At 34.9% G+C, this 25629-nt stretch overlaps 1 protein-coding gene across 4 annotated transcripts; it reads left to right on the top strand.

Annotated features, from left to right (window-relative positions):
* Positions 1-997: 997 nt before the first annotated feature.
* YTHDF1 (YTH N6-methyladenosine RNA binding protein F1) lies at positions 998-25330 on the top strand. Of its 4 annotated transcripts, XR_007950504.1 has the most exons (7): positions 998-1557; positions 2103-2127; positions 3563-3642; positions 5532-5576; positions 17714-19237; positions 20334-20450; positions 23841-25330. XR_007950504.1 is itself a non-coding variant. In XM_051976738.1 (6 exons), exons 1-6 carry the CDS (start codon positions 1531-1533, stop codon positions 23865-23867), a joined length of 1728 nt encoding a protein of 575 aa, XP_051832698.1. In that variant the 5' UTR covers positions 1001-1530; the 3' UTR covers positions 23868-25330. The 4 variants fall into 4 exon arrangements, 2 of the variants coding, with proteins under 2 accessions (XP_051832698.1, XP_051832699.1); XR_007950505.1 differs by lacking the exon at positions 5532-5576 and having other exon boundaries at positions 1000-1557; XM_051976738.1 differs by lacking the exon at positions 20334-20450 and having other exon boundaries at positions 1001-1557.
* Positions 25331-25629: the final 299 nt, after the last annotated feature.

Below are 25629 nucleotides of genomic sequence, written 5' to 3'. Positions count from 1 at the left end.
ATCACTTAGAAAGGCAGCAGAATGTAGCTGAAAAAGAATTAAGTCTCACAGGCTGTTGTCCCCCAGCATGTTGCAGCTTCTTGGAGCTCACCAGAGGTGCTAGTCCTCTCCCACTCCCTGCTGCTGCACGCACATTGGTGTCCACCCGTGGTGTCCAGGAGGTTGGACTTCCCTAATACCTGCTAAGCAGATAGCTAAACCTTGTTGAGGGTAGCCAACAGGCCTTAAACCCAAGCAATGAAGACTTCCCCCATCAGAGCTTGGGACGAACACAATTTGTTCCAACTGCCTTCAGGAAGGCGGCTAAAGCAGGTGCTATGGCGTGTTAAAGCTCGGACAGACGTGGAAGATAGCCCACTGCACCTCGGGCCAATTCTAATCATCTCGACTTTCATCTCACCACTGGATTTAGGAGGACTGGATGAGGGAGTGAGGCTGACAGTTTAGTGCAATTCTGCCTCATTTAATCCAATTCACAACTACCTGGTCCTTAAAAAAAAAAAAAAAAAAAAGGAACGTCTGAAGAAATAGTAGACTGGAAACTGGAAGACCTGTATCTTACTCCCAGGTGCATTATTAACCGGTGTATGAACTTGATCAAGTCCCTCTTTTTGGGTCTCAGCCTCCCCACTGTGCAAAATGAGTGAGGGGGCTTGGGAGATCTTGCAGGAACCAGCTTCTCAAGAGCCCACGAATGGAGTCAGAAGAAAGTCAGAGTGAAGGTGGGCATTGAGATGAGGTGCTCTGCAAGCATTCTGGAGGCACACTTCTGGCGCAGGAGGCCAGCACCTCCTGCTCACCTGACCCAGGTAGCAACCTCAGCAAATACAACGCCATGTGACTTCCCGATTTCCCTCCCTTTAGCTCCTTCCTACCCAAGCGCGAGAAAAATCTACCAAGTTGTGAGTTGAGTCCCGTAGAGGCGGCAGCGCGCAGGCGCGCGGCACGTAGCGGGCCTCCAGTCGGTTCTCTTCTTTGCTCCTTTCCTTCCCCCCACCCCCCACCTCCTTCCCGGCCGGGGCCGGATGGTTTCCCGGCCTGCCCCGCGCAGGCGTTGACGTCCGCACAGCTTCGTCCCCGCCGCCGCTGCCGCCATTGGAGTCGGCGCTTCCTCAGTCCATCCCCATCTTGAGGCTCCGGTTGCTGCCGCCTCAACCTTTTCTTCTCCTCTTCCTCGTCCTCCATTGCTGTTTTGCCCCAGCTCTGGGAGCCTGCTGCTACGAGGAAGAAGCTGCCCGGGCGGAGGGTGGGTGGGACAGGGTGGGGGGTCGGTGGGCAGGCGGGCGGTGAGGAGCGGGAAGTGACAGAGTCTCCCCCACCCCACCCGGGCCGGAGTCGGAGTCTCGGCGCCACCCCCGCAACCCCGGCGGGCGCAGGCCCTCAGCGCAGTCCTTAGCCGCACCGCGCGGGACCCGGCCCGACTCGACCCCCGGCGCCCCCACTCCGGGACCCGGGGCGAGTCCTTCCCCTCCCTTCTCCCCCTTCCCCCTCCCCTTCCCCTTCCCACCCCCTGGGCCTGGTTCATGAATTATGTCGGCCACCAGCGTAGACCCTCAGGTGAGTCCGTGGTATTGGGGGGAGGCTGGGGTTACCTCCGGGGTCCTCACCTCCGGACTGCGTATTTGGGGAGGGGGAGGGAGAACAACTCTGGGTGGTTTCCCTCTCCTTTCCGCTGCTCATTCATCACCCCCCTCACCCCCCCTCGCAGAGTCTGGACTGCTTTTCTGAGATCTTCCTGCCATTCCTGTTCTCCCCGCCTTCGATAATTCCTAGTCTTCTCCAGTTATGGAGAAGCTTTAAGGGGGGTTGGGGGGGAGGAAGAGAAGAAACTATGTGTGACCTGGAAGTCTAGAGAAATTTCACCCATGAGGCATGTAAACTAAACATAGGTTTGGATTAATAATTGCGATGAACGGTGAATACAGTACTTTCCATTGTTAAGCAAAACAAAAACATTCTTTTAAACCAGACATTTATGACTTTGGTGTTTTTCTTTTAAACTTATCTTACTGGATTTAAATGGATCCCTCCACAAGTAACTTTTTTTTTCTCCTTTTCTTGGGTTTTTTCTGTGTTTGGTTTCCTGGGCATTGACATTACAGAGAACAAAAGGACAAGATAATAAAGGTAAGACAAGTTCTGAGAATTTGCATTTGGTTGTATAATAGTATATGACGAAGTAGGAGCATGTGTGCAATAAAGACCATATGGAAAACACCTAGTGACCTACTAAAGAAACCAGTCTTTTTTATTTCCTTTAGATTTTTAAGGATTGCTTTGGGTTGCATGGTGCATGAGATTGTTAACTTGTTGAAGAAGATACATTTCCAAATGCAAATAATCCCATGAAAGGCATTTTGGTATACAGGAAAAACATGGATCTTAAAGTGAGAAGAGGTGGCTTTTCATAAGAGCTTTTTCACTGTGTGACCTTGGGCAAGTCATTAGGCCTCAGTTACCTCATTTGTAAAGAGAAGAGTTGGAACCAACACCAAGTTTTTTTTTTTTTTTTCCCCTGATCCTGTGTTTTTCCCCATCATCATCATCTTCCTCTTTCTTCTTTTTTAAAATAAAAGAAGTATGAGAGTTGCTGCCAAACTAAAAGGTCCCAGAATAGTTTTAAATGAATGTTCCAGGTTTCCACAGTAGAATTGTCATCTGAAAAGTTACTGCACTGATTTAATATGTGCTTTTCTGAAGACATTTAGTTTTCTGTGTGGTCTTATATTTTAAAAATCTTTTAAGAGTAGTTGAAATCTGTTTTTTTAAGTTATAAAACCAATAAGACATCTTCAGTATTTTCCCAGAAGTCTGTTTTTTCTATAGTTTTATTGTGCTGATGTCATTAATTGCATTGTATATTCACTTTTCCAGGTCAGAATCCTAAATGGGATTGGAACTCAATTATATGGCTTTCAGAATTTTTTGTAATGAAATTGTAGTTGTTTAAGATATGCATTACAAATTTTGGAAGTTTTCCTGAAGTACAATTTTCTTTGGTGTCCATAGTTTGGAATGGAATTTGTCCCATTTATCACAATTGAGCTTAGATCATATTAGGAGGTAGTCTGAGCACATGTGAGCATTCATTAATTACTTTGTGGTTTGTTGTAGTTGGGGGTAGATTGGGGAAAAGTCTTGTGCAGAAGGTGGTTTTTGAGAGGAGGCTTAAAAAAGCTAAGGATTCTGAGAAATGGAGATGTGGAAGAGCATTCCAGGGATAGGAGACACTAGAAAAGTCCAGACTTGGGAAATGGAGCTAAGTGTTAGGAACTGCCAAGGAGACCAGTATAATTGGACCATATCCTTTATCTTTATATATGTTCTGAATATTTTATTTCTAGGCTTCTTCCTTAAATTATAAAAATACATTATCTAAGGTAATTGAAAGTTCTCTACTATATCCAGTATTAATAGTTATTCCCATTTTTACATATTGGAAGCCATAGAATTATAAATAGAAATTAATGGGAAAAAGAACTTAATCATTTTTAGTTTGTATGTTGTAAAGTGATTATTGATGAACTTTTAAAGTGTAATATTTTGCAACTTCTTATTCTAGTACAAAATGGTTCGTTGCATCAGAAGGATACAGTACATGACAATGACTTTGAACCCTACCTTTCTGGACAGTCAAATCAGGTTAGTATGTTGTTAATGTGTTCTTTAAAAACTTGTTTGTATTGAAAGTTACTTGTCTGTTTGGGGGCTGTTTTAAAATTTTTCCTCAATTCTTTTGAAGTGAAAGAAGCCCTGAAAAAACCTTAATAATTAGCTTATTTATTAAATATGTGTCACAAATGCAGTGAAGATGAAGGTCTTTATTTCAAGCAATCACATGGTATAGTGGATTAGAGTGCTGGATCTGCAGTCAGAAGACCTTGGTTCAAGTGTCACCACTTACCTAAATGACCTTAGATAAATCACTTAACATTTTTGGGCCCTGGTTTCCTCATCAATATAGTGGAGTGGGGAGAAAGGGGGAATGGGTTAGTTTGGCTTCTAAGATTCCCTTCCCTCTTTAAAATCCTTTGGTTCTTTTTGATGGAACTGGTTCCTATGGAAGGATGAGATAGAAGAGTCTGCCACTGGCTTTGAGAATTGTCATTTAATGTAGGGTCTGCCCACTGGAGCAAGCATAATTTCAAAAGTTTCCAGAGCACTGGGTTTGAGTTAAATGGCCTTGTCAAATCCTGCCTTTGCTGCTTCATCCTGTATAATCTTGGCCTTTGCTTTCTTCATTTGTAAAATGAAAGATTTAGACCAAATGATCTCTGAGGTCCTTTGCAACCCTAAAAATCTATGGACCTGTGACCTATGTTTAAGACTGTAAAAAAGCCCCTATTTTTAAATGTTAAACTTGGGACGTAATTACTTGAGAAGAATGCTCCTGTCCCCACCCCACATACTTTGACCTTCCACAGAGCACCCACTTCTGATGGCTTTTTTTCCTGGCTGTCTTGATGCTGGCTCTCTGCCAGGTGTTAAGTCAGGAACTAAGCTATTAATAGCCCCAGTAGGCTGAAAAGCCCCATGGAGATGAGCACAGGCCATCCAGAATTCCTCTGCTGCTTCTTGGTTACTCTGATTCCTCCAAAGCTAACCAGACTGGGAGTAATCCAGTCTTCTGCCTCTTAGCAGTGCCATGCTGTCTGCTTGAGAAGCCAGAATGACCGCCTCAAATCAGGATCATTGATTGGGAATAGGAAGAGGAGCCTCAGAAGTAATTTAGTCCAACCCCCTCATTTTATGATAAGGAAACTGAAGCCCTGGGAGTTTAAGTAATTTTTCCCAAGGTCACATAATGCTGGGTGGTAGAACTGGGTTCTATCCACTTTGTGTAGATCCAACATTCTTTTCCTCTTCACCATCTTTCCTCAGCTCAGTGACGAAAGATCCAATTTTCTTTAGCTTCAGGTTCATTTCAGACTGCAAAGAAACTTTATCCTAATTGACCATCATAATTGTATTTTACTTAGTTCTGTGTTTCTCTACATAGCATTATGTTTTTCTCTGTTTTAGGCATTAAAGTTATCCTTTGTTATTTTACATATATCTAATATTTCCAATTATATCATAAATTCATTGAGGGGGAAAATGTTTCAAGTATGATTTCTGAACACTTAGCACAGTGCTTTGCACATAGTGAGTGCTTCACAAATGTTTGAACAGTTGAATTTTTATATGTATGTTGAATTTTAGCAAAAAAAAAAATGTTTTAAAAAACTAACTGAACTGGCTACTTTAAAAGTTGGAATAGCTACCTTGGTCACAATTCTATATTGGTTCTGAGGTAATATAAAAAAAGTTTGTACCATTGACTATTAACATGACAATTTTGGTTAATTTATTTGAAGTTTTAAAATTCTTGGTGAGATAGAATAAAGTGAATAATGATAGTAGAACATTTTCCAAATACCCTACTGATGTAGAAGTCATATTTATAAATGTTATTGGCTGCATGGAGGATGCTAGATTCTTGATGCTTGTAGAACTATAGAATATTACAGTGACAATTCATATTTCTATAGTACTTTCAGGTTTACCAAGCCATCTCCTTACTACAACTCTTTGAGGTAGGCAGCGTTCTTTTTATTGATCTTGATTTTGTAGATGAAGCAACAGGTTCAAAGAGGTGAAGGGACTTGCCCATGGTTACATAGCTAGTATTATATCTAGGATTCAGGTCCAGGGCCCTTTCCACTATAAATGAAGTGATGGAGGTAATGCTCATTTGCAATCCATAAACATAAATATAAGTTATTCATATTATCCTTATACACCGGTCTAAGAACTGGTTGAAATCTCAGAGATCATCTGGTTTACCCATCCACCAGTTTTTTTAGACAATGAAGGAAGTTGTGGCTGAGAGGTTAATTTCCTTGCCCAAAATTACAGAGTTGGAACCAGAAAGCCTTTTTATTTATCTTTTTTTTTTTTTAAACAATTGCTTTTACCTATAAATCCTACGTGGTTTCAATTCTGTTTAAAATCTTAAATTGTTATAATTGTGAGTTATTTGGGATATTACTTTTTGGTTTTGGATTCTAACTTTTCTGGAATAAATAGTTACTATTTTTATAGTTTTTTTTCTTTCAAACAATTCTAAATTTTCAAATACTAATATGCTAATCCATTTTTCAGTAATGATTTTGTCTGATCATGACAAATAATAATCTTGGCCAATCTAGATAACTTCAGATGACCTGGATTTTATTCTAGGTATATTGTTGATAATCAGACCAGATGTATTAATGTTTACTATAAAACCTGAACATTTAGGCAAAATAACAAAACATGCCTTTGTAAATTTTATAGAACATCATGTGCTTTAAAACACAAGGTGTTTTGTTTTTTGGCAAATTTCTCATTTTGTTGAAAGTTAAGTTGAGTTGGAATGGAATAAAATAAGGCTTTAATCATTTACAAAATGGTCTTCAATGAATTTAAAATTTTTAGTTTTAAAGATTCTGTTCTCTCTGGTTTCTTACTATCTTGTTTAATGCAATAAAATATAGTAATAATAGCTTAATTATCCTGAACCTCAGGGAATTTTGGATAGCCAATTTTTCAATATGCTAAGGGCTTACCCCCTTTGAGGATCCAGACATTTAAAAAAGTTTTGAAAAATTTTTCTATTTAATACAGTGTTTGTTAAATGTCTACTCTATGTGAGTGATACAAGAGAGACAGTTATGGGTTAGAGAACTGGTATTAGAATCAAAGACATGAATTCAAGTCTTGTCTCTAGCTGTGTAATCTTGGGCAAGTCAATTGACCTCTCTTTATGGCAGGAAACTTCAAGACAATAAATTGCAAAACTGGTACCAGTCTGTATTGGTGGAGGAAGTTCTTCACCTGGAGCTTCCTGCACCAGTGAAACCATAGATCCAGTTTTTTAAAAAAGTAAATAACATACTATGCTGGTGTAAATGGTATTATATACTTTCCTACCTTCTTAGGGTATATCAACACACATTTTCTTGATCTTGGGATTGAAGTGGAGTATTATTATCATGTTAGTTAACTATGCTGTTCCATGTCAATCAGTATACCTGTATTGAGTGTCTACTATGTTCTAGGTACTTTACTAATAAGCTTTGTAGATATAACAAAAGGAAAGACCATCTAATGAGGAAACAAGATGCAAACAAATATGTATAAGATAAGTAGGAAATAATTTACAGGGAAGACACCAGAATTAGGAGGGGTTGGGAAAGGCTTTCTTTAGATTCTAGGATTTTAGTTGGGACTTCAAAGGAAGCCACAGAAGTCAGGAGCTGGAGTTTAGGAAGGTGAGTATTCCAGGCATGGGGGACAGGGAGTGAAAATGCCTAGAGTAGATAAATAGCTGGTGTCTCTGGATCAGAGTGATAGTGATCAAAGAATAAGGAAACTGGAAATCAGGGTTAGATTATAAAGGACTTTGAATGCCAAACAGCATTCTATATTTGCTTTTGGAGACAGAAGGAAGCCACTGGAGTTTATCGAATGGTGGGGGAGACTTGATCAGATTTGCACGTTAGGTGCTGAATGGAGGGATGAATTGGAATAGGAAGACATTTGAGACAGACAGACCTACCAACAAGCTAATGCAGTTGTCTGGGCATGAAGTAATAGGGGCCTGTGCTGGAGTGGTGGTGGTGTCAGAGCAGGTAAAAGGGCTTTTTTAAGACATGTTATAAAAGTAAAATTGATAGACCTTACCAACAGCTCAGTTATGGGGGTGTGAGATAGTAAGGAATCCAGCATGACTCCTAGTTATAAATCTGAAGGACTAGGAGGAGGATGTAAATGGTATTTCATGCTTTCCCTATCTTCTTAGGGTATATCAACACCCATTTTCTTGATCCTGGAATTGAAGTGAAGTATCATCATATTAGTTAACTATATTGTTCTATAATATCAGTTAATCAGTAACCTTTATTGAGTATCTACTATGTGCCAGGCACTGTACTAATAACTTTGTAGATACAAGGTATATACAGTAGTAGTGGGGAATTTGGGGGATAGAATGAAGGCTTAGGAGGAAAGATAATGAATTTTGCTTTGGACTGGTGGGGTTTAAGGTATTTTTGATATCCAATTAGAGATGTCTAAAAAATAGAGATGTCATATTGAAGATTTAACAGATGAATTGTGGTAGATGAATACAGTGACATCTAGAAGTCCTTTTGAGTTGAATGGCCCAAGACTCCTGTTTTTTCCTTTTTTCAATTTATGTCCTGCATTTCAGTTTTTCTTGTCCCTTGCTTTGCTATCGGTAATCACTCCTTGCTATGAGTATGTTTCTGTTAGCTCTTAGTGTATAAATTAGAGGAAATAGATTTTGTGTATAGTGAGGGGTTCTTATGTATAGAATAAGTTATAGAGCAAGAACTTTAACTTTTTTTTCCTCACTGGTATTTTATTTTTCTAAATACACATAAAGATAGTTTCTAACATATGTGTAAGACTTTGTGTTCCAGTTTTTTCTCCATTCCTCTCTTACCTTCCCCCTCTCCAAGACAGCTAGCAATCTGATATAGGTAAACAGTAACATTTATTTTAGCTGCATGGAAACTTCTTTTTACTTTTACTTGTTCTTATTTATGTTCTAAAGATAAGAAACTAGGATCAAAGAATTCAGAGCTGGAACGCTAGATCACATGGGAGCTCTATGTACATTCAAATGTACTCCCTCCAGCCCTATTTTACCAGTGATGATGTTGAGGTCCAGAGAGGGGAAAGATTTGTTCAGGGTCACTTAGATAGTAATGAACTGACCTGAAAACTTTTTAAGTATTCTCCACTTCTAATGAATATTCTTTTTAGTATATCACACTTTCACCTTTACTTCCTACTCATTAGCTCTATGACTAAGCAAATCACAATCACTTCATTTTCTTATCTGTACAATGAAAATAATAGTTCAGCATCTCCTTTGTAGCATTTGTAAGAAAAGATATTTGCAGAACTTATAATGCTATATAATTGTGAGCTTTTTGTGTGCAATTTAATTTTATTTAAATAAATAACAAAGTTTTAGATTTTGTTCAGTTTCACTCTCTAATATTGAAAATGCTTTAATCTTTTAAGAAACCACATAAGTGTTGTGAATTTGGGGATGGCAGAACATGATCATTAATAATAATAAGTGATTAAAACTGAATGTGTTTTGTTATGCTATAAAATCTAATTTTATCATTCTGCAGGCAGTGTTGAGAGATTAGTTAACTGCAACCTAACCAGAATAGATGCCTGGTTAAATCGTTTGGTTTGGATTATTTTTTGAAATGGTACAAGCATATATACATTGTCAAATTTTAAAAACTTACTACAAGAAAAAAAATTAAATCTTTGACTATCTAATGATTTGGCCTATTCTGAATTCGCATAATTTGACAGATTTCCTGGTTCCAGAACTGGATTAAAATCCATTTCCAGTAATTTTTAGAATTCAAATACTCAGAAGAATTGTGATTAGGAAAGAAACTAGACTTGTGTTTTAATCTGTATGATAAACTCCCAGGTGAAGAAATGCTTTTTACCAATGCAGGATGACACCTTCTCTGCATCTTTTAGTCTTGAAGAATTGCCTAGAACATTGAGAAGTATAGTGACTTGCCCAGGGTCACATAGCCAGGATATTTCAGAGGTAGGACTTAGATCTTGCTAACTTTGAGGTTACTTCTCTATTCATGATTATATGTTGCCTTTCATCATATAAGTACAAAAAAAGAATAGAACCAAATTTTATTTTCCTTCTAAAAAAAGTGTGATTACTATTTTTCAGTTATGTCTAATCCTTTGAGATGCGATTTGGGGTTTTCTTGGCAGATACTGGAGTGGTTTGCTATTTCCTTCCCCAGATTATTTTACAGATGAGATGAATAGGGTTAGGTGACTTGTTCAGGATCATATAACTAGTAAGTGTTTGAGGACAAAAGTTTTTCTGACTTCAAGCCTGACACTTATCTACTTTACTACTTAGCTGTCCGCATTACTATTTAGCTCGGGATTTTTAGCTAAGTCGTTTTAGAACAGACTCTCTCAAATATTTTCTTTCTTAGATGTTCAAATCCATTGAACTTCTGAAGAAAATGACCAGATGATATAACCATACAGATGACTACTGTGCCTTGTGTTTTTAGGATCAAGCTCTAAAGCTAGAAAGGACTTCACAGGTTTTATCTATTCTAAACTCTATTCTCCTTTTTCTCTCCCCATTTTACATATAAAGAAACTGGGGCCTAGAGAGATTAAGTGACTTGTCCACATCACACAGATGGTAATTAGAATTGGATGAAAAGCTGTCATGTCTAATATTTGAATATAAAGAAAGTTAATATTTGTATTAAGTCTTTTATCTTTTTACAAAGTCATCTCTTCATGTCTGGTTTTCAAAGTTAAGTATAAAATACGGAGTTGAGAAATGAAAGGAATGAGGAGCAAAGAGGTAATTTGGTAGAAGTTAAGTAGTCTAGCTGTTTAAAAATTATAGGATTTAGTTGTGGATGAGATATTATTTAGTACTAGGCTAGACAACTAATACAACCCCTGCATTTTATAGGTGCAGAAGCTGAGACTCAAAGAAAGGAAGTGATTTGCTCATTGTCACAGAGAACTAGGATTTGAACCCAGGCCCTGACTATAGGCAAGACTCGTTTACACCACATGTAACATATTGATTTGAGCTAGCATTGTCAAATATATGTGTAATGAGTTTACCTGTCTATTCTTCAGGTTTTTTCAGTTAAGATTCTGATAATGTAATCAAAATAGATTTGGCTTATTCTGAATTTTTGTTTAGAAAAATTAGATAATTTTTTCAGGTTTCGGAATTGATATATCTGAGACAATTATCTTAAGTAGGTTTTTATCATTAAAATAGCTAGAAGACTTCAATTTCTAGGCTTAACTGTGTAATGCCTCTCTTAGTGACTGGATAAATTTTTACCCATTTTTAATGCTATTAGAAGGGATCCTTCATCTTAAGATTGGGAATTTCCCAACAGTGGCTTATACACAGCTGAAAGCAGAGTTTTTAACACATTAACTGGAGATTGCTTTAGGGATTTTATTTAACTTATTGGAATAAAGACAAATAGATGTTTCTTTACTAGAATGAATTTTTAATTTTATTTTCTATATCCCTAGTAGAATATTTTTAAAAATAAGATTACTTATTGGTAAGTCTAGGGAATTCATTTGAAGCACCTATCTGGGAAACTTAAAATATTTCAGAGATTTAAACAGCTTAGTCTTGGTCATTTTTTGGTCTAGATTTCTTATAGTAATTTTTCAAAAAAAGACAAAAAGGATATTGTGTTATGAAACATAACTGTGATATGATGTGTCAGAAATTGCTGTTACCACATTCTGTTATTGACTTTTTTAATTCTGGAGAATAAATAAGAACTCAAGGGATAAAATACTTATAATTATTAAAAATTACCGATCCCTGGCCATGAATTATTTTATAGGGAACAAAACCTCTTCATTATGTTAGATGATTTTGCTATTTCTTTTAAGGAACTTACTAAAGTAATCAAATTCATGGTGCTTTCTAGTATAAGTTTAAAAGCTTTCTTCTTAAATGATTTTCTTTCTTTTTCTTGAATCCCTCTTTCATTTCACTGTAATGTCTGAGTCATTTTATTGTTCATGAAACTTAAGTTTTTATATAATTTTGGGTCTTGATTCTCAGAAAAAAGGATATAGAAAATAAAAATTTCAGTTCCATGACCTTTTTCTATGATTAAATTTCCAGTGAATATGGAAACACCCTTTCCTGCTTTTAGTTCTAGAACTAATTTTAACTTTTGAATATCTATTTTTTGTAAGCCATTCTTTTTAAAGTAACAAAAGTAAATTTGTTTTACTATGTTATATAACATATATATAAATATAAAACAAAATAATAATTGATTACTTAAATTTCCATTGTCTATTAGGAGTTTATAAACGTCTACAAAGAAACTCCCTATTTTAGTTCTTGATTTACTTGGCTTTGCTGTTGGGAGGAACTTGTTAATATTTTCTATGTTAAAGAGGAAATTACTCTCTTTAGGCAGATTTCTAGGTAATTTTTAAGACATTGATTCAATCCTAAAAACTGGGATTTTAATGTCTTGATAACTAAGGCTGTTATTTGTTGGAGGTAATGTTTAAGCCAAAAGAATTTGTAGTTTTGGCTTTAAACTTTTACTACTCTTAATATATATTCTCTAAGAATTATTTTTAATTGCCTTTTACAGTAGAAATACACCTTTTATGAAACATCACAAAAGCATATAGAATTTTGATTTTGTTTTTAACAATTAATGCATGTAAATATTTTCCTTACTCTTCAAAAAAAAAATCTAATTTCATTTGTAAGAGTGTTCATGCTGATTGAAGCTCTTGAATAACTGGCCAAGCGAATCACTCTTCTAATGTCAGCTTCTCTGACTTAACAAGACTAATCCTTAATGTTAATTTTTTTTGCTGATACCCTACTTGTTAGACCTGCTATGACTTGTGCATCAGTTCCATAGCCTTTGAGAATTCAGGGTTGCCTTCATGTCCTAATGAGGCATTCCTAAGGGACTCTTATTATTAAAACTGAAATAAGTTTATAATTAATGTAAAGCTGGAAATTGTGTCTGTCTGTCTGTCTTGAGGTGTGGTAAGTGAATGAAGGAAAAGGTCTCCATTTTTTTCATTGTCCCTATTTGTTTTTGAGCTTCTTGCTGAAGACAGAAGTGAGATCTCCTAAACATAAAGACAGGGAAATAGCAATTTTTTCCCAGAGAGGCTGGTTTAAGGACTGATGAGACAGCCTCTTGTGGAAAAGTCACAGGGTAGTTAGATGGTACAGTGCATAGAGCATAAACTCTGAAGTCAGGAGGACTTGAGTTTACTATGTAGCTTTGTTAACACTGTGTAGCTTTGTGAACCAGGGAAAGTCACTTCACCCCAATTGCCCAGACCAAAAAAAAAAAAAAAGTAATTCGATTTTAAATTACAGGACCTGGGTTTAAATCCTATCACTTGTACTCAAAAGCTTTTGCTTTCATTGTTATTTGACTTCTCTGGATTTCACTTTCCTCATCTGAAAAATGAGTGTGTTAAAATAGATGACCTCTAAAATTCTTTCCATTTTTAGATCTATGATTAAACAATTTGTTTGCAGCACTTTTAAGTAAACTGCATTTCAGCTTTCTTGAATATTGTAAATACATGTACAAAAAGAAGAAAAATATTATTTAAATGGAATCTTATCTCTTCCTTTCCTCTATCAAGAAGTATTCTATATGTGGGGATTAGAAGGAAGTAGACTGTCCCTGCCCTTTAGGAGATTACAGTCTAGTTAAAAAGCTAATATGAGTCATTAAAAGATAACTATCATATAAACTGAATCTTTAGAAGGGAATTTATATGTTAGGGAAATTTAGCACTTAAATTTTCAGAGAAATCTTTGTGGAGGAGGACTCATTTTATAATCACCTCCACTTGATTTGTGTTTTTGATTTACTTAAAGTGGAAACATACCTGTATTGCTTTAAGAGTCTGCTTTTTGTATAGGAAAGTTGTATGCAGAGTAAATGGAAGATAAATGGGGGGGGGGGGGGAGTGTCACATTAGTAGTTCTGAAAAATCAGGAAAATTTGTGAGCAGAAAGTGTCATCTTGAGTAGATTTGAAAGAAACAAGGGCTACTAAAGGATGTAAATAAGATGAGAATGTGCATTCCAAGTGTGGTAGGCATCCAGTGCAAAGGCAAAGATAACAAGCAATGGAATATGTTGTACAAGGAATAGTAAGAAAGCCAATTTGGCTGACAATAGAAAAACCCATGTAATAAAGTTGGTAGGGTGTAGTATAGGGTCAGGCTGTAAAGGATTTTAAAATCTAAAGAGAGGAAGTTATATTTAACCCTAATGACAATATGGAGGCACTAAAGTTTGCTGTGTTAAAAGAATTATGTGTTAAGGTTTTGAGTTTTAGGACATTCACATTAATTGCTAATTGTAGGTGATGGATTTAAGGGGGGAAAACTTAAGGCAGAGAGACTAATTAATGCCTTTGTCCATGCAATGGATGATAAAGATCCATAATAAGATGGTGGATGTGTGAGGAGAGAAAAGGGGATAGTTAAACTTGTTTGCTTGTATGTGTATATGTTTCTCTGTGTGTGTGCGCACAAGTGTGTCTATCCATCCACATTTGGCCTGTCTTTAAGATGTTGATTTGTTGGCTACTAACCTTTACCCTATTTAGGAGTATTCCTGAAATTAAGTAATTCTTGATCTGTGGACTTTGATTGAGTAAACAAAGATCTTTGTTAGGAGTTCAAAACTAACAGGTGAAGTTTAGTGATGGCTTATAATGTTATAAAGACAGTTAAGGAATTTTGTCTGGAAGAAGCCCTTTATATAATGATAAATGATACCACTCACTTTTCAGATAATTGATACCTAACAATGGTTAGTGGAGTTTTTATTTAGATTCTAAAAGATGGGCACATGGACTTAATAAAATGTATATGAGGTAGAGAGATGAAATAAATAATTTCACATAAAAAGTTTATATTTAAATTCCTATTATCAGAGATAGAAGGTAGTGATTTAAGGAGAGAGTGAATGTTGTGTGTGTGTATGTATGTGTAGAGAAATTTCAACTGTATTAGTGGTTATGGTAAAAGTAATGGTGCATTATAGTGTTTATTTGTGATGTTTGCACGTAGAGTTGAATTTGATTTGCATTTCAGTCAAGATTCAAATATTGTATGTCAGAAGCAGCTATTATTCTGAGATTTTAGTTTAGCTAAATTCAGTTACTACCTTTTCTTTGCTTCTAATCCACTCAACCAAGTTTGTTAAGACTATTTTGTGTATCACTTAGCCTCAGTCTTTGCCATTGCTACAGACAAGTCCCTTAACTCTTCCATGCTTGTCACAGTTTATTACAGTTAATCAGGTTTTTAAAATGACCCTCCAGTTAGGAAAATGGAACTTAATGTTAAAAGAAATGTAAAAGATCATCAATTCCATGTCCTTTTTTATTGGCAAGAAAAGAACTTAGGCATATAGCAAAATGATTTGCCACTGGTCACACAAGTACTAAAGTAGAAAGGATTTAAACCCAAATCCTTGACTTTTAGATCCAGTATTCATTCTATTTTGTCAATACTGTCTTTCTGTACATTTCAAAATTGGGTATGAATATTCATCATTACACAGTTGCATCTGAGAGTGCATTGTATTGACATGTATCTTAATCGTGGAGTGAATTTGACATTTGGAAGAAAACTTAATCTTGAAAGAACAGATCACAATAGGAATGTAAAGGGGGTGGTTTTAGTAGAAAGAGAGGAACTTGATTATCTTGGATTGTCTGCAGGGATTGTAAATCATCTTATAAAGAACAAATGAGTCTACTCTTGATCTCCTGTTAAGTAAAATCTCAATTTGCTTGTTGGGTAATGTCTAGGAAAAAGAAAGTTAGAAAGAGTTTGTCTTAAAGTAAAATATTATTGATGCTTCTTATTTTTATTTTTGCATTGATTTGGATAACTATACTAACCCCTTCTTCCTCTCCCATTCTTCCCCTTATATTATAACAGAGATTGTTTTTAAATTCAGAAAACCCAGTTAACACATTGATTTTAGTCTGATAGTGTGATGACCACATATTTAAAATCAGCCAGAGTCAGGAATTCAGGTTAAGGGGAAAATCTTCAATCTTTATGGAAGTGAAGAGGTGAAAAAAGATTGTGATAGCAAGATGGGCAAGAAGGATTTCGGTAGCAACATGAGCAGCTGCAACAGGAAGCCAGCTAGCAGAGAGATATCTGAGCTGAAGGGCCGTCGCAATGGCAATGCGAGCAGCTGTGACAAGACGCCAGCCAGCAGTCTCTCTTTCCCCTTCCTTTTCCACTCCCCTGCCTCCACCCACCAAAGTCGTCATTTCCTATACAACACATCAGGACTTGCACAAAGAGTGGGCGGGGGCCATTCTTTCTCCAAGCTTATATATTAATAGAGTATAGTCCAATTACTATTTAGTCTCACATGCTTGGGACCTCAGTGCATCAACTTGAGCCTCAGCCCATTACATGATAGCATATGCAGCATTCCATGTCCATAAATCCCCTACCTCTTAAGAAAAAATGGTACATGTAATCATTTGTGACAAATTGAAAAAAAAATGTATTTTCCGTTCATTATATGATAAGCCAGAATTTCTAAATCTAGCATGAGGGCAGATTGGAAGCCACTGATACGATTACTTAGGGTTACCAAATATCAAATACCAAAATGGTATGGTAGACAGCTAGGTGGTGCAATGAATTGAATGTTGGGTGTGCTGGACCTGGAGTTAGGAAGATCTGAGGTCAAATGTGACCTCAAACACTTACTAGCTGAGTGATTCTGGGCAAGTCACTTTACTTCTGTTTTCCTTAGTTTTCTTCATCTGTAAAATGGGGGTCATAATAGAATCTACCTCCCAGGATTGTTGTGAATCACAAATGAGATAATATATAACATTTAGCACAGTACCTGGCACATAGTTAAAGTGCTATATTAGCCATTAATAGTGGTTGGGATAAGAAGAGATGTGATCATAGCGTCAGATTTTATAGTGCCTGAGAAAGACTTGTTTCAAACAGATTCTCAGCAATTCTGGAAGACTGGTCTACTTGGATAGATGAGAGCTAATAAAATGGGTATGATCAATATTATGGGCTTTTGTAGAACAATTGGGTATCTGCTGTCTTCTCTCTTCGTTAGATTTAGAGGGAAAGGGAGAGGTCATAACAGAAAGAGGGATTATAAGAAGAGTCTGCTGACCACAGAAACTTGGCCTAGTGGTCTGGCATAATAGGAATTGACCTGTTTCTTTTATAAAATAATAAAAAATTGCATGTTATAGACCTATATTATGCATAGTTTGCTCAATACTATGTTCATATGACTACTAAGTTGCAATACTAGGACTCAAACAAAATAATCTAAGACCCTTGTTCTTCCCACTGTATTTGTTGCCTTGTAGGCCACTATTATTTCTTTGATACTATTGTCAAGTGATGCAAACGTATAATCATCTTCCTGGTTGATTTTAGCTTAGAAAGATGCCCTCAAAATAATCTAATTTTTGTTAATAAATTTTAAGGAATCCATCATGGATGAACCTGATTCTTTTTTGGAGCTATTTGCACTCTCTTAAGTGTGTCCTATCTGAAGTAATGGATTCTGTAAATTTCACTGTTAAAGACTACAAAAAGATAGCCCTGGCTCCATCCTTGAAAGTTAAGGGCAAAAAGGATTTAATGCAGAGATCTGAAGAAGTATGTTTTAAGTCCATTTTGATGTAATCAGTTGAACTAAATAAAATATTTAATTTTAAAGTAAGGCATTATTTTTTAATATAGTTGTAACTTTATTTTAAATAAATAATTATAAATGAAATTGCTTTGTACTTTGAGATTGATCTGAAATGTTTGAATTCTCAAATTTGCCTTAAAAATCTTGTCATTCTTAAATAAAACTTTAGTTTTTAATATGCCATTGATAGCTATTTTGATAATAAATTAGTAGCCTTACCCAATACGAAGCTCTAGTTGATATGTGGTTTAAACGAAGTGTAGCATTCTAAAAAGGAAAATTAATCTCATAATTTTAACAAATTCTTTATATTTTTATAAATTCAGACCTAACTCTAAAAATAATTTTGATTTTCTTTAACAGAATAATAGCTATCCCTCAATGACTGATCCCTACCTTTCCAGTTACTATCCACCATCTATTGGATTTCCTTACTCACTCAGTGAAGCACCATGGTCTACTGGTGGTGATCCACCTATTCCATATCTCACCACCTATGGACAGCTTAGTAATGGCGACCATCATTTCATGCATGATGCTGTTTTTGGACAACCTGGGGGTCTGGGAAACAATATCTATCAACACAGGTTTAATTTTTTCCCAGAAAACCCTGCATTTTCAGCATGGGGAACAAGTGGATCCCAAGGACAACAGACTCAAAGTTCAGCTTATGGAAGCAGTTATAGCTACCCACCCAGTTCTTTGGGTGGTACTATTGTTGATGGACAGACAGGATTTCATAATGACACTTTAAACAAAGCACCTGGAATGAATAGCATTGAGCAGGGAATGGTTGGACTTAAGATTGGTGGAGATGTGACAACATCTGCAGTTAAAACAGTAGGCTCTGTTAACAGTGCTGTAATGACTGGTGCTCTTTCTGGTAATGGTGGATCAAGTGTAAACTTACCAGTTTCAAAACCAACATCTTGGGCTGCCATTGCCAGCAAACCTGCAAAACCACAGCCTAAAATGAAAGCAAAAAGTGGACCCATAATTGGAGGTGCTTTACCTCCACCACCTATAAAACATAATATGGACATTGGTACTTGGGACAATAAAGGGCCTGTGAGCAAGGCTCCCGCTCCCCAACAGATTCCATCACCTCAGTCTCTCCCACAGCCACAACAGCAGATTGTTCAGCCTATTCCAACTCAGCCTCCTCCTTTGGCCCAGACACAGTATCAGAACCCTCAGCAACCACCCCCAAATCGCTGGGTAGCCCCTCGAAACCGAAATGCAGCTTTTGGACAAAGTGGAGGAACCAGTAGCGATAGCAGCTCTACTGGAAATGCCCAAACTAATTCTGTTCCAAGTGGAGAATCACACCCTGTCCTTGAAAAACTGAAAGCTGCCCATAGTTATAACCCTAAAGAATTTGATTGGAACCTTAAAAATGGACGTGTGTTCATAATAAAGAGCTATTCTGAGGATGATATTCACCGTTCCATTAAATACTCCATTTGGTGTAGCACAGAACATGGAAACAAACGTTTGGACAGTGCTTTTCGCTCTATGAACAGTAAGGGTCCTGTCTATTTGCTCTTCAGTGTCAATGGTAGTGGACATTTTTGTGGAGTAGCAGAGATGAAGTCACCTGTAGACTATGGCACTAGTGCTGGTGTCTGGTCTCAGGACAAATGGAAGGGGAAATTTGATGTCAAGTGGATCTTTGTCAAGGATGTGCCCAACAACCAACTTCGACACATCAGGCTGGAGAATAATGACAACAAACCAGTTACAAACTCCCGTGACACACAGGAGGTACCCTTAGAAAAAGCTAAACAAGTGCTTAAAATTATTTCCACTTACAAGCACACAACCTCCATCTTTGATGATTTTTCTCATTATGAAAAGCGCCAAGAAGAAGAAGAAGTAGTACGCAAGGTAAATTTGTATTTAATTTCTTAGTTTTCAGAAAAGATATAAATATGCCATCTAAAGAGGGGAGAAGGATAGAAATGGAAATTATAATGTAATCGTTGGTATGAGTAATTCAGATTTGAGAACTATAATCTTGAAAATTACCAGGTTGGCCACAGGTTGAATTTTTTTTTTTTAACTGCCACAGCAACTCAGACACCATTTAAGTTTTAGAGTGGTTGTGATCTGCATCAGTGGAGGGCATTTCCACACTGATGAAATTACAGATCTTTGAAATATTAAAGTACAAGTCATGAAAATAGAAAAGTCAAGTAAATGTCAGATATTTTAAAAGCAAACTTAGACTTGATGGTTCTCTTTGGTTTAATAATCATAGAAATTCAGTAGTTAACCTATTGACTCTTCTAGTACAAAAGTACAAATAGGAAAAAAAGTCACATGGTAGCTTAAGTTTTATGGAGAACTTCTACCTCCTAGGTATTTGCTAGACATTTTCATAAGACAGCAATTTATAAACTAAGAGTTATTTCAGTTTGGATTTTTAGCTATTTTATTCTGAATGTTGAGAAAAATGATAATGTGCTTTGCTTTTTTCAAGCATTTTGATTATAAATTTTGAGGTTTTCTTGGGCTTGGAAATAAGTATATGTGGGGGAGATAGTGCTGCCTTTTTTTTTTTTTTTTTTTTTTTGATCCATGTCAAAGCAGATAAAGATTTAAAACAGAATTTGAACTGGACTGTTTACTATCTAATGCCATAAGTAGACTTGCTCACGAGTAACAGATCTCTCATTTCTCCATTCCTAGGCTAATCACATTTATTTTAAATATTTCATTTTTTCCCTGTAAAATTTTGGAATGGAATGTAAATTTGAAAAAGAATTTGATTTCCTTGTGTGGCCTTTATTTTTTCTATTGTTCTAATTTGAATAATAGTTAATTTTTTAAAACACTTCTCCATTCATCAATTAAGAGTTCTCATTTGTTCATCTACTTTTTAATCTAATTCATTTCCATTGTTATGAGGGAAACATGGGATTAAATGACTAAAATGATTGTGCTATGCAAAATAGCTTTAATATGTTTGAATAATTTTTAGGATAAGACTGCATGGATGATCAAAGCTGGGGTCCATGAGCAAGCAAAGTGACATGCTGGTGATGTAGTATAGTCATTCATGTGTGATTGTCTCCAATCTTCAGGCTTAATTTTTCAGGTATGGGCAGTCTACTAAGGGAAGTCCTATTAGATCAAGCTATTCCTGACATCGAGGATAACACATTCTTAAATTTTTATTTTAAGAAAAAACATATATACAAGTTAAATAAAATTGATAGTTTTCTTTTCTTTTTTTTTTTTTTTTTTTGATATCTGAGTTGTTGAGTATTTGCGAATTGTGTTTATAGTAAGAAAATGATATGAAAAGGGCAGTTTTAAAAAATGAAATCCATTTAGTAGCTTCCTATCACTATTCCATTTGAAATAAGGTGTAGTTTAAAAGGATTAGGGTTATAGTCCCTTTCAATTCTTAATAACTAACAACTATAGCTCAAAAAGATGGTTATTATTGGTGCTATATGATACTCAAATCGGGAGACTTTATTATAATTTTTTAATTGAAGGAAAAGAGCTCTCATAATTTTATAAAAGAAAATGGTAGCTTATCTATGTAGACTACAAGTCAAAAACCATGATTTCATCAGTGTGTGACCTTGGCCAAGTCATTTAATAGCTACATCTTAGTTTACTTCTGTTAAGTGGCTCTGCTAATACTCTTACCTTTTCTAACCTAGAGATGTGAAATCTGATGAAATTGTGTAATTTTTTTGAACTCTTGTAACTTTTCAGGTGAAAAGGTACTATACACATATGTGTGCACACACAGAAGTACATGTATATGTTACATGTATGCACATATGTATGTGAGTATACATTTGTAGTATGCTTGCTATGAAAATAGTAATCATGCTTTAACTCTTGTTTATGTAGTCTTTTAATGTTTACAAAGCCTAAAGTCTCAGAGAAGTTCTATTACTTTCTCATGACTTACACTTAATAGTGTCAGTATATATAAGTAATTTTTGTTAAACCTGAAAATTTAGGTCAGCCTTTATTATTTATTTTAATAAACTGTCTCCTTCCTTAGTGCAGAAGTTAGCAATACCTTGTTCTTCTAGTTGCTTCAGTGTGTCACAGAATGCAAACTAATTTTGATATCCTAATTAAGCACAATCAGTAAGGTAAATCTATTCATAATCTCCCCCTCAAATTATCTGTTCCACTGCCCTTTTAGAACAGATAAATAAGAATTAACTAATAAGTTCATTTTTCAAAAACTGCTTGTTAATATTCTCAGAAAGCTTAAATCAAGAGTTTTTCATCTCAGAAACATTCAGCAGTTTTACCACATGATATAAATATCTTTTGAACTTCTTAGTTCTTAGTACTTAGTACTTAGAATGTATGTGTAAATTAAGGCACTGTATGTATATTTTAAATAACACAAGCAGTTTAAAGATTTCATTTAGAACTAAGTTTGACATTTTTATGTTGAATTTAAATTTGGTTTTCTAAAATTTTATCACTGAATTTCTGTAAATTCATTCAAATGCATTCTTAAATGTGGAATAAGCAGAAGTGAAATAATTGAAGCAAGGAAAATTAATTCTCATTGTGGTTTTAAAATTTTGGTAGAATTTTTATTAAGTTTTACTCACTACATTCAAATGATATTTGAAAGTACCCCATGCACTTGAGTTTTGGTTTTACTTTAAAATTAATTTTGTGCCTTCTGATATTTATTTAAAAGTTTCAAAAATTTCAATTTTAAGTGTTTGAAGGACACAGTTCATAAATTATATAGTGAAAATAAATTTAAGGTTGCTCTAAAATTACATGAAGCATTCAGCTCTAATGCTGTAAATTGAAGAATTCAACTTTAAAATATGTTTAAATCCTTAGTAAAGCCACCAGATTCTAAATTTAACAAACAGCTACTTAGCAGAAAAAAAACATTAAATGTCTTTTAGGTTATCTTCAATCATATTGTATTTAGATTATTGAAAACTTGAGTGTTCAGCTCAGTATAAAACTGAACTAAAAATTCATCATTCATATGTTGACATGAACTAATCCAGAGCAGATGGGATCATCTTCATATAAATAAAAAGGCTGCAATTTCACGATAACTTTTTGACTGAAAACTCTATAAAGGCAAGGGCAAGAGAAAGTAAATTAAGAATAAGCAGTTGAACATTTAACAAAGTAAGGTTGAACAAGCTATCTTCTTTTGTTAACCTCTGTTTATATAAAGGAGATGAAACTTAACTGCTTACTGCAGTAATGATTTTGTGATGATTATTTGTGTCAAAGGAATACAAGAGATATTAAAAGTCATAAAATTTGAATGGGGCATTATGTAACAAAAAGGAAAAGGTATACATTTTCAACATGAAAGTTATTAATAATGGTAGGGAGAAAAGAGGAATGAATTGTTTGCTTTGAAAGGAGCCATTGCTATTATAAAAGGAAATGACTTATTTCTCAGAGAAATAGAGTGTGTATGTTGTAATGGTAAATAAAACATAATTATTTTGCTCTCATCATCTAGACTTGGTTAATTTTTTTCATTTTTTTTTTTTAAAGAGGTGAAGTTAGAGGAAATTAAAACCTTCCTACATATGTGAGCTATTATTTTATCCTAATATAATAGATTCCAGATAAGGCAGAATAAAGAACATTTTCAGTTAAATGCTATGTGTATGATATATTTTACATGTAAGTAATTGAAATTAGCAGAAGACTTCTGTGTTGTTTTAATTAGGCTTTAACAAGCTGGGGTTTTTGTATATTTAGGTACATCGAAATTAAAATATAAGATTTTATTCTGTTAGCATAGTGCTTTACATATCATGATTAGCAATTTCATTCTTGGAAATGGAAGTGTACAAGAAATAGTTTTTCTGAGTATTCATAAATTTATTTTTGGAATTGGATTTTTATTCATTTGGTTAATTCTGTGCAGAACATGCTAAGCAAAAATTAAGATTGTTTCTAGACTGTCCCAAAACTCACTGGTTATACTTTGAAAATAAATTTGTCCCTTTTCAAAGAGAATGTAAATTGGCATTCTCTTTATAATGGAAGTAAATTGAATAAAGTAAGAGTGAATATAATATGTTGAATGGAAACAACATCAATTTCTCTGCAGCATTAGCAGCTCTTATGGGTACAAATAATCTTAGTGTTTTTCCCATGCCAAATGCCACTCATTTAATCAGATGATTCAGGTTAAAAGCTTGATTATTTAAGTAAATAACCATTTTAACTGGAAATATTACATAATTCTGCTTATAGAAAGAACTTTTGATGGGAACAAACTAAGCGGAAATATCACTACTTTTAACTTGGCTTTAAATGCAATTTATAGATTGATACATTGAGAACCTGTAATTTTAGGCATGCATTGGGTTAAAAACTTCGATAATATGGTAGGTAAATTTTGTCATGCTGAGTGAGCTTTATATTTTACCTTTTTAAAAAAACCTATGAAATATATGTAAATAAATATAAGATGTTTAACCTCCATTTATTTTTTTTTTTATAGGAACGGCAGAATCGAAACAAACAATAAGAATAAAGATAAACTAGAACTGTTCACAAACTCAGCAATGAAAAACAACTAAAAAATGCTGGTGCTGAATCTAGGCATCAGGACTGACTAAAGCTTTCAGCTCCAATGCATCTTCTCATGCAGGGGAAATTAAGTTGTTGCATCTTTAATTACTTTGTAGCTTTTTTTTTTTTTTTTTTTTTTTGCCCAGATGAATTTGCATTAATTTGTATTTTTTTCTATGTAAAATGCTCTTAGATCCCATTAATAAAGTTGTATTTTTCTAAGTCAGCCATTAATAATCAGACTGACCTAATGAACTATTAGACAAGTATCCTTTAAAAAACAAAAAAAAGATGGGCCTAATGCTACCCAAAGATTTATTTTTTAGTTTTGGCAAAAATTATGTTCTTTTTCTTATATTTACAGTAATTTTATATATCTATAAATATGAGCCTTCGTATATTCTCTCCCCTTTTACAGTTTTATGACAGACAAGAAACCATGCATTGTTTTGTCATGTAAAACATTCTATTAAAATACTTTTTCTTAAAAATACTGAAATCAAAAGGTAAATCAGATCACTTGTGCAAATGTTATGCCATTTATTTTGTCTGTGATTATACTTTTAAAAAGTCAGGATTGTCAGTTTGATTTTCTACTAAATGGGGGAAAATTAAATTTTAAGTTTTCACATGCTATGGAAAATTGTTAAATTTCTTTAACACAAACAAAAGAATCCCTTTCAGGTTCTGTTAACCAGAGCTTTTTGAGTGCATTTGTTATACCATATCCTGCAGAGAATATTACTTTCTCCCAGCCATAATTGCTTTATTGTTTATATAGCTTAAGATAATGATGTGATGCTATCAACATGCAGGGTTTTAAAAAATGTGTTTTAAACCTGGTCCAGCTTTCAGGTATTCTTAGTTTATTGCAGACATTTAAAATTTTTTCCCCTTATTCCTTTCTCGAAAATTCTAATGCCATTTTAAGTTTTTATACCAATAATGCTGAGCTTTAATGTAGGAACTAATAGAATGGAATGTATGATGGATTATGCCTCAAATGTTTAAAATTGACAGTGTATATGTCTAATTTTCTTTCTGTTGGATGAGTAAAAGAAAAACTTTTAAAAACTCAATTTGCTGTCATGTTTTTGTGGAATAAGGGAACCACTGAAGAACTCACCACCAAATGGAATTGGAATTAAGCATGAAAATGGTGCTCATGCCTGTTACTCTAGCCCACTGCACGTGTTTATTGTAGAGGATCTTTACTACCTTAGAAAGAAAATATCTTCTGAAAATATTTACTCCAGAAGATCCTCTGAGTTAAAGTTTAAACTGTATGATTTAGACTTGTATTTAGATCGTATAACTCTTGTCTCTAAACTATTACTGCCTGTATGGAGTAATGGACATCAGCTTAACTTTTTTCCTCTAGGAGAATACAAGCCTTAATAAACAATACCTATTTAGCAAGTTTGATGTCATTTCATTTTTTCCCCTTGAATGGGACAATATTTTACAATTCAAATCCCAGAGCTAATTAGTGGTATCGTTATTTCAAGAAGTATTCCTTTATATTTCAATGATCTTTAATTCTCCTTCAATACTTTTTCCTGGGTAATGACCTTAAGAGACTATATTAACTACTAGATAGATTATAATGCATGAGATCTTCAGAGAAATTAACGTGCTTTCTTTTGATTATTCCGTGTATTTAAACTTTTGAAAGAAAGTCCTAATAAAATGCTCCACAGAATTCATCATTTTTACTA

This window comes from Antechinus flavipes, chromosome 2, assembly GCF_016432865.1.
Source record: "Antechinus flavipes isolate AdamAnt ecotype Samford, QLD, Australia chromosome 2, AdamAnt_v2, whole genome shotgun sequence".
Taxonomy (NCBI): domain Eukaryota; kingdom Metazoa; phylum Chordata; class Mammalia; order Dasyuromorphia; family Dasyuridae; genus Antechinus; species Antechinus flavipes.
The sequence above is the reverse complement of the archived record's forward strand: the minus strand, read 5'-3'. Positions and strand labels throughout refer to the sequence as shown.